At 40.0% G+C, this 9,088-nt stretch overlaps 1 protein-coding gene across 6 annotated transcripts in view; it reads right to left on the reverse strand.

Moving 5' to 3' along the window:
* Window positions 1-9,088, reverse strand: part of PRORP (protein only RNase P catalytic subunit) — a 53,548-nt gene that overhangs the window by 44,179 nt on the left and 281 nt on the right. For 3 of the 6 annotated variants that reach the window (XM_075151646.1, XM_075151647.1, XM_075151643.1), the window contains exons 1-3: window positions 8,610-8,956; window positions 7,121-8,521; window positions 4,819-4,866 (exon numbers count right to left, since the gene is read on the reverse strand). In XM_075151646.1, coding sequence (XP_075007747.1) covers window positions 4,819-4,866; window positions 7,121-8,121 — 1,049 coding nt within the window. In that variant the 5' untranslated portion in view covers window positions 8,122-8,521; window positions 8,610-8,956. Of the gene's footprint in view, window positions 1-4,818; window positions 4,867-7,120; window positions 8,522-8,609; window positions 8,957-9,088 lie in introns of those variants that run through there. The other 3 variants (XM_075151648.1, XM_075151645.1, XM_075151644.1) reach the window with 2 other exon arrangements.

Consider the following 9,088-nt stretch of genomic DNA (forward strand, 5'->3'; position numbering starts at 1 on the left):
TGCCGTATGGTTGGAAAAGCAAATAATGAGCAAGACTGCCTTCTTTGTGCCACTCGCCTTTTGCTACCAGACTTCCCCTTATTTCTAGGCTAAGACTGTTTGTTCAGATCTCTCCAAGGTGGTCAAAGTCAAAAGACTGAGAGCAGAATGTGACTAAAACAGAAATACTGTTTGCTTTGAAAGCCCTCACCAATACTAAGTCACACTGGCACTACGTGTCTGTACGATGCCCAATTCCACCAGATATTTTCTAATATCAGGCTGACTGCACCCAAATAGAAAGCAGCTTTATGTTGCTATCTCCTGGCGACTAATCACTACTTGTTTCTTTATTGCTAAGAAACTTCCGTCCCTACTCTGTAGCACGGGCTAAATATCATCACATGGATCTAGGAATACAGACTGCTGCAGATGAAAAAGTTCTGCAGCTACAGTCAACCAATTCCATCATTTTGTGTTCATTTCCCAGAGCCCGAAACACCACTCCATCATGCACAGCTGTGTCAGCGATTGCATGACTGCATGCAGCACTGGGACAGTTTTCTTTATCATTCACATTGTCCACTTCTCAGTACTCTTAGTCTCCCTATTGCAGGGCCAGCAGCTATGGTGACAACTGTGGTTCTGCAAATCCCAAATCATATGTTGTTTTGCCTCTGACACACACAAGAACTCTCCATTGATCTGACCATGCATGGTTTTTATACTAAAAGACCAAAGACATTGAAAATCCATAACAAAAGAAAAGATTACAGAATAGAACAATAGGGGATGTGACAAACAGACCTCAAACTCTTTAGTTTCCTCAAGAAGAGTGCTGGCATGTCATAGCAAATCCTGAAAAATTTTCCAGAACAGCACGAGTGAGGCAATGCTACAGAGAACACACAGATCCATGTCAGCCAAGAGGCACAACTTCTTGTCTAACCAACCTAGTGCTGCAAAAACTCCCCAGCACTGGGAAAGGCCATCAACAAACCACAACCACGAGAACCATGTCAATGGCTATGAGTTGGGTTTTTGTTCCTACAGCCTGCTAGCACAGCACACACATAATTCCAAGATGCAAAACAAGACAGGCCTAACTTCCATGGCCACCTCTGGATTTTTGTATGATCCTCCAGAACCGTATCTTGAGAGAAAGAAAAAACATCTTTTTTAATATCTAGCCTCTTCTGTTGTTTCATGTCCCACAGCCACGACCTCTGCCCTAACACATAGTCTGAAGGAAATCAAACTGGAAGCGTCGTCGCTTCCATGTCCCATTTGTTCATTCTTTTCTTTCCTAGTTGTCTTTCCTGTTAGCCCCTATAAACTAAACATATAATCAACACGACGCACAACTCCATACCCAGGTCAAAAATGTATGTCATGTAACACTACCATGAACCTCTGGGCCCACCACAAAACCAGCATGTAAGGTGGGGTAATAGTGGAGGACTGAGACAAAACAACCTGCACCTCTGTGCTTGAATTGTGATCTACGTTAACCTTTTTTTTTTTTTTCCTAAAAAACTTATCTGAAAGTTTTGCAGATACACTTTCTAAAGACAAACCAATGAGCTATAGATATACATAGACTTTATGGGTACACTTCCTGACTTGCATCTCTGTGGGTTAAACCTAGAAATTTTTCCAAGCTTAACTCTTTAATAACCACATGAAAAAGGAAAAGGAAACGGTCAAATAGGATATTAACATACACTAAGGAAATTCACAGCCAGTCATGTCTGTCCTCAAGCACTTCTGCCAAGAATATTAGACATGAGATCCAGCTTGCATCTTCATCACCAGACTGGACACTCCAGCCACAGTACCAAGAAAATACGCAGAATCTAGTAGCTTCTCCAACAGGCAATAAAATGACGCTTAGTCTGAATTGGTCTTTGGTTCTTCCTGGCTGACAAACAATGACTTTTTTGCCGCTTGCTCCCACTTAAGCTTCTCTTATATGCAGGATATGTTGTTGATGTTTCACATTTTTCCTTTCTCTCATGCTGTGTTCAGAAGCCTGTATTCACCCAGCTGGGCATAATTTGAACTGAAGGAGCAACTATTCTTCTCTAAATCCATCCAAATATCTTATTTTCACAAGCACAATCTCAGAACTGAATCGTAGGATTTAAGCTTTAAGTGTTAAAACGGAATGAGTTACTCTCCCCTGGCTGTCTCCACAGAGAGATCCTAGAGATGCCAAAGCTAAATCATTGTAATTTTCTAAAACCATGACAATCAGAAATGTTAAATTCTCCCAACAATTGATGTCTAGTATACATTAATGCACATACCATAAACTAAGACTGCATTAATTGCAACGCTGACAGTGCATTTACTGAATCAAAAAAAGTTACGCATGGAATCCTAACAATGGACATTCACTGCTGCACACAAACAATATGCTCCAGTGGCTCAACCCACCACTCACTGCAGGCTTAGCCTACTTATTAATATAAGCAATGAGACTGGCTGCTCATATAGCTGTAAAGTTACCATTAAATGGCAAAGTTACCATTAAATACATCTAATTGCATTAAGGAACTTCACAGTTTGGCAACAAAGAAGAAAGGCCTATCGAACTGTTATGAGACTATTTCAAAATCATTAAGCCTAAAGCTTAAGGACCTGTCCCATAGTTAACTTGGATCCTTCTGCAACTACCACTTTCAGATTACTTGAAAAAAACAAACCTCCCCACACCCCAACAAATCAACCCACCCCAACCACCTACCAACAGCCAAAGCTCCTGAAGCCAGTTTCTTCTTGTGAATTCTCAATGTGGATTCCCAAAGGGAGCAGAGGCAAAACAGGCACAAGAAACACTCAGCATCTTGCAAGACTGGACCCTCAGTCTAACTGCTGCTTTTTCGCAACTATACCTTTAAAATTACCTTGCAATTTTTGTAACTTCTCACTGATCATTTTAGGATTTCATGCCAAGAAATTCCCACACAGAAGGCTTTCACCTCTGTAGGATATATAGCTGTCCTTACAGCTAATTGACCATTTAACTACTTTTTTGAGGGACTCCTTTTTTGAGATAGATTTGGAGTATCATGGCACTTACGTATCAAGCATGAAGTCAGACATGCTACAGTAATTTGAACGCAGGCTCAAAACACTTGAGGTGCAGCTTTCTATAGCTGACCTTGGAAATCCAAAGCTTTTGTAACTCTCAAGGAAAAATGGTCAGCAAACTTCAAGGTTTGTTTGCAGGGGGTTCAAGCTTCTGACTATCACAGTTCAAAGAAACTAGGAGCTCAGTGCTAGAGGAAGAAAATATCCTGGATATGAGCATCTTAGATATAACTGCCAGTATTTAGACAAAATCAGAATTACCTATGAATAAGCCTATTAAATTGTCAAACTCAGTTTAGGAAAAAATAGTTCTTCTGGATTTTTTAACTCAAGACTCATGCTTTAAGACATCAGTTATGCTGACTGCAGAGATGAGTCTAGTAACAATCACCACATGAGTTTCAGAGACACCTTAAGGGCTTTGTCCTTTATGATTAGGACAAAAAAAAAACAAAACACAAAAAAACCCCAACAGAACCAACAAATGGGTTTTTCTTGCTTTCTTAAATCCTAAGGATCTTTTCTGGCAGCAGCCATTTCATTTAAACACAACAAAACTCTTATACTCTTTTTCTTTTCTTGAAACCATTTTAATTTTATTCAAATACTTATCCAAGTAGGCTACCTCAAATTTGTTTATTTCAAAATAAAAAGTGTTCATACAGTTATCACAAAATAACTACTATACAGCACCTTGTCACCACTTTGTTCACAGATTCTTAATCATGATAAAATGTGAGATGATCTAAGTTAGTTTAGCTCTCAAAGTCCGTAACAGAGTTTACAGACAGTAAGATAACAAGCTACCTCTTAACCAAGACAATCAACTTTAGAATTTTAAAACTCTAAAGGCTGAAAAAGGTTGTCTAGAATTTGGTGAATTATCATAATACAGTACAGTAACACACACACACACACTCAAAGATAATAATAACCCATCTTACAGTGAACAACCCCTACTCTTAGGACAATGAGTTATGCTGTTCTTTCATGGGCTTCAAAAGCAGCGGACTCTACGTGTGCTTTTACTTCAGAGTATGCAACACAGTGTATTTTTATAAACCACCAAAAAGCCCCATAATCCATTGAAGACATTCTTATAATTAATACATTTATAGTTGCCTAATTGCTACAAAGCCACAGAACTAGGTTTCAAATAGAATAACATTTAAAATAGGAATTTACAGACATTAAGAAAACTGTGCTGTAATAGAAATACATACCCAATTTATCCCTGTGAAAACCTAACGTAAGAATCATTTTGTCTTCACTGAAAATCAGGTGGGAAGGGAGAACCCTTCCATCTGTACAAATTAACTGCAGCGTGTGAATAGTATCAGTTTGCAAGAAGATATTCATTTACACACCAAAGCTGCTCTGTTAAACATCGTGTTAAACAATGGTATTATAAAGCCAACCAAAAAACTAAGACTTTAATTCCTAAACAGTAAACAAATAAGCCACCCAGTAAAATAGCAGCTCTTATTTTTCTCTGTGTTTTTCTGTCTTGGCTCTGCTTAGCATAACTCTTTTCCAAATGTGCATGTTGGGTCTTGTTTAATGCACAAGAATGAGTTGGAAACCGGAGTTTGGGAAATCATATGTACACAACAAAGGTTCATATTCTCAAGGATTAAAATATTTTCTTATATAAGGAAAGCTATTTTTTATATTTATGAAAGAAGAGTTCAAGATAGAAAAATCAAGACACCACCTCACTTTTAAACAAAATGTTGCATTTACCTGTCTTTAATGCTGGTCAGGTGTCCTCTCCAGTTGCCTCCTGGTATACTAATATGTACAGAGAGAAAGATAAAAACATTAGATTCTTATTTAACAATACCTCAATTACAAATAAAGAATAATTCTATTTTCATCAACATTTAGAAATAAAAGACCAATCAATCTTCTACCTGGCAAAGAAATCATACAAAGATTCATATATAATTTAGCAACACCTGAAAATATTATATAAAGAACCAGCATTTAACAACATGCAGAGAACTAACACCATCAACCTCCCTAGTTTATGTTGTCCCCAAATATTAAGAATCATACAGATAACCGGGCTGCACTGACAATTTTGAAGTTGCTGCCTTACATGTTCATAAAGCACCTCAGAAACCAGATGGGAAAGCAGGAATCAAGATTTCTATGCAGATGTCATCCTGAGAGATTAAGATAGATATGCTCATACCAAAATGCTGCATTGAGACTTTTTGACTCCACATCATTATCATCATCACCACCACTACCACAGCCTGGTGTAAATATTCCTTTTTGCCCACAAGATTGAAACCAGGTTACAGAACAGGAATACCCATGCCAACATGCAGCAGCAGATACCTCTCCCTTGTGTTTATTATCATAGGCTGCACAATCACACATGCCGTGGGCTTTGGAATAACGGTCCTGCTTCTGCCTTCCCTTCCCATTTCTCATGCTGATACATAGTGGTTCTTTAGTTTTCTTAGAAAGAAAATACTGTGATTCTTTGTTGCACACTCAGTTCTTTGTATCGGACCTGGCTTTGCTCTCTACTAGAAGTTAGTGCTGGTCTGCTCTTCAGAAAAATCATTTTTTAAAACTAACACCTATTCAGTTACACCCACAGAGCTCACTTCGGTGCTTACTGTACCATTGGCTTCCTTTGCCAGCAAAAGTTACCTCCCAATCCGTATCGTTTTTGCAAGACTAACAGTGCTAGAAGTTATCAGATTCTATTTCTTTTTGGGAACTCCATCAGCATATACAAGTTCAGCACTAGCAATGGGAACAGACAGGTAAAACTGAGCATTTTGTACAGGTTCACAAATAAAAAGCCAGATGGGATAACTGATCACCTAGTTTCATCTCTCTATTATGGACTGTTTCTTCTTCATGTTTGAAACACTACTTCCTTTAGGGAAACACCCAACGTTGATCTTAGAACATGAGTCTACCACAATCTTTCATGAATTGTTCTAACAATCAAACACAGTATTAAAGATACAAACAGGAGTTTTCTAGCTTCAGCGTGCAGCACTGGTTTGCCACTATACGCAGGCAATATATAGCTCTTCAATGTACTCACTGCCCCTGCAGTCTCCTCGCCAAGGACTTTTTATTACATTGAGTTACCTGCGCATGCAGCACACAGGTAAGTCCTTCTCTACGCACTGAGAAAATAGCACCCCACGACACATTTTCACCCACTAAACCAGTTCATCTCAACTGAAGCCTACTGTCTGCTCCCTGGCTGTTCCCAGGAAAGAAAATAGCTAGGGGAGAGCAGTATAAACCATTCTAATAATGGTAGTGCATTCCCACGGCTATATTTTCCATCCAGGAGGACTAACTTGTAAAATGGCTGTGTAGCTCACATAAACCAAAGCCAACAGTTAAAAAAAAGTCATAGACGGGGTTACAAACAACAGCATGTCAAATACGCAGTGGGCTCAGGTGAACTACACTGTGCATGCGCAGCGTAACTAGTTGTAATTTGCGGAGTCTGACCATCACTGCTCATGAAAACAAACTGCGCGGCCTGCTAAATACTGTGCTAAAACAAAGAGTCTCCTATTAAGATTATTCCTCTCCTATTAGTCTATACAAAGTCAACACTTAATCCTCACTTAACCTATGCTAATTTGCTGCCTCTTTCCTTCAAAGAGAGAAACTACCTAATTTTCAAATAACTTACTACTTCTACACTCAGATAGATTATAGGAAAAACCCTCATACCTGTCAATATTCCTTATGTATCAACCCCAGAAACAGAAGTATGAAGCCGGGTATTTTGGACAGCCATGACTCATGACAATTTCCTACTTTCTGTACCAAGGAATAATATTTATCAGGTAAAATCTTTCAAGAAAAGGTGAAATCAGTAAGAATTTTACACTTTTACACTAATTTTGGAGCAAAAATAAAATGTATCTTTTCATGACAATATGCTCTCATGGAGAAGCAACAACCAAAATGAGATGTTGAGGGATCATTAGACTGTGGAATAATCTGAATCCCATCCTCATGAACTGGAGTCTGCTATTGAAACATTATTTACCTTTCAAACCATAGCTTTATACTCCGCATAAATGTTTTGTGAGGGTATATTTGGTTGTCTCTCAAATATAAGAGGATACCAAACAGCTCTTTTTGTAACTCAGCACCTTTCATACCCCTGCTGAAGTCAAAAAAGGCCTGCAGGACATCCAAGGTTGGGACCAAATCCTTAGCCAACATTTCATGGTAAAGTTCAAATGCGAGATTCATTTCTTGGTGACGGCTGGCTGCTTTGATACAGGATTCATAGTTTGTCCGTGAGGGAATCATAATCTTTTTTACTTCTTCCAAAAGAGTCAAGGCCATTCTCCATTGATCTGAATTACTCAGCCCCCTGATAAGAAGGTTGTAAGCCCCACTTTCTAAAATCCTAAATCTGATTTTCATTATATCATACACATCACGAATTTCTGAAGTCTGCCCCTGCTTGACACACAATGCCAGATATTTGACCAACAAATTATATGCAATGTCACCATTACTCTTTGCCACATGGGTCAGCAAGGACTTAGCCACATCAATCGGGCTGTTGCACCTGACCATACTGTTAAACATCACTTCTTCAAATATTTCAGGTGATTGAAAGCTTTCCCTCAGCCTGTTCCATTCCTCAGCCTGCAAAGGTTTTTCTGGAGGCTGTACGTAGGTAAACTTATGCCTTGACAGAACTTGACTCGTTAACCGTTTCTTCGGAGCTCCAACAGAGGAAGAAAAGTGGCGTTTCCCTTCAGATGTTTCTTTAGTCTCTTCATCCCATCCTTTTTCTTCTTCATAATCAATTTCAGACCTTTTCTTGGTAGGAAAAACAGCAGTTCCTTTGGGATCCACTGCTAATGCAGTGCTGGAAGACGTCATAAAACTGAAATAGCTAACCTTTTTCCTATTGGGGATTCTGAAAGAGACAGCAAACAGTTGTCGGCATCCTGAAACAGGCCAGAACATACGACATTTCCACAGCAAAGCCTGAAAGCCCTGTTGACTAGTTTGAGAAAAGAGTGCCATCACAAGAAGAAATTATCTCACTATTAGCTCACTGTATCTAAGGAAGTTATAAAATGGAAAATGCAGTTTGCATGGGGATGTTTATTATAAAAGCCCAAGGGCTGCCAAGCTGTATAAGCTTCAGTTTCAAAATGCTTGTTCTATAAGTCCTTTCTGTCTCTTATGAAAACAAAAAATGGCAAAATCTTTTTTCACAAAAATCAGTCTCTTTGACTGTGAGAACATTCATCCAAAATGAGGGTATCAAACTTTGCAAGTTTGCAGCTTATAATTTCTGTTTGATGGTTACTGTAAAGACGAGTACTGAGTATGTTGTATGCAGACAGGCAACTGATGCAGCTAGGCAAAAAGCGCAGTTTTTTTTCTTCCTGCCTTCATCCAAGTCGAGTCACAAGGTTTCCTAAAAATAAAAATAACACCGCAACATCACGACCTGCTTTCCTGTCATATTTACATCTGCATGCTAGCAAACACAAAGCTCAAGGTACCTCAACAATTTCAGGTCAGGAATCCCAATCCTGATCCCTCAAGGGACTCCCAGCACGGGATTCCTACGTGGGTTCCCTCATACCTTTCAACCTGTGACAAACTTCCGTTTGACTGGTTTCCCCAATCGTAAATCCTTGGTAACGCCACTGCCAAGGAGGCAGAGCAACACCATTGGCAGTAATTACAATGAAATCCCACGTCAATGTTAGGTTATAAACGTAAATACCGGGAGGGTCACCGGCTGCCGGGCAGGCAGCTGGTGCGGCTCATGAGAAGGCCCCACAGGGCCTCACGTCCCTCACTCGGTGCCCTGCGCGCCCGGCCCGGCCGTGCCCCCGTACACTACAACTCCCAGCGTGCACAGCGGCCCGGCTCTCAGCAGCGCGCTGCCTGCGGGGAATGTCTCCCCTCCCCCATTTACCCCGCCAGAACGTAACGAAGCGCGGTCCCGGCGCGATCCGCGCCCTTACCCCTCCGG

Source organism: Calonectris borealis, chromosome 5 (genome assembly GCF_964195595.1).
Source record: "Calonectris borealis chromosome 5, bCalBor7.hap1.2, whole genome shotgun sequence".
Lineage (NCBI taxonomy): Eukaryota > Metazoa > Chordata > Aves > Procellariiformes > Procellariidae > Calonectris > Calonectris borealis.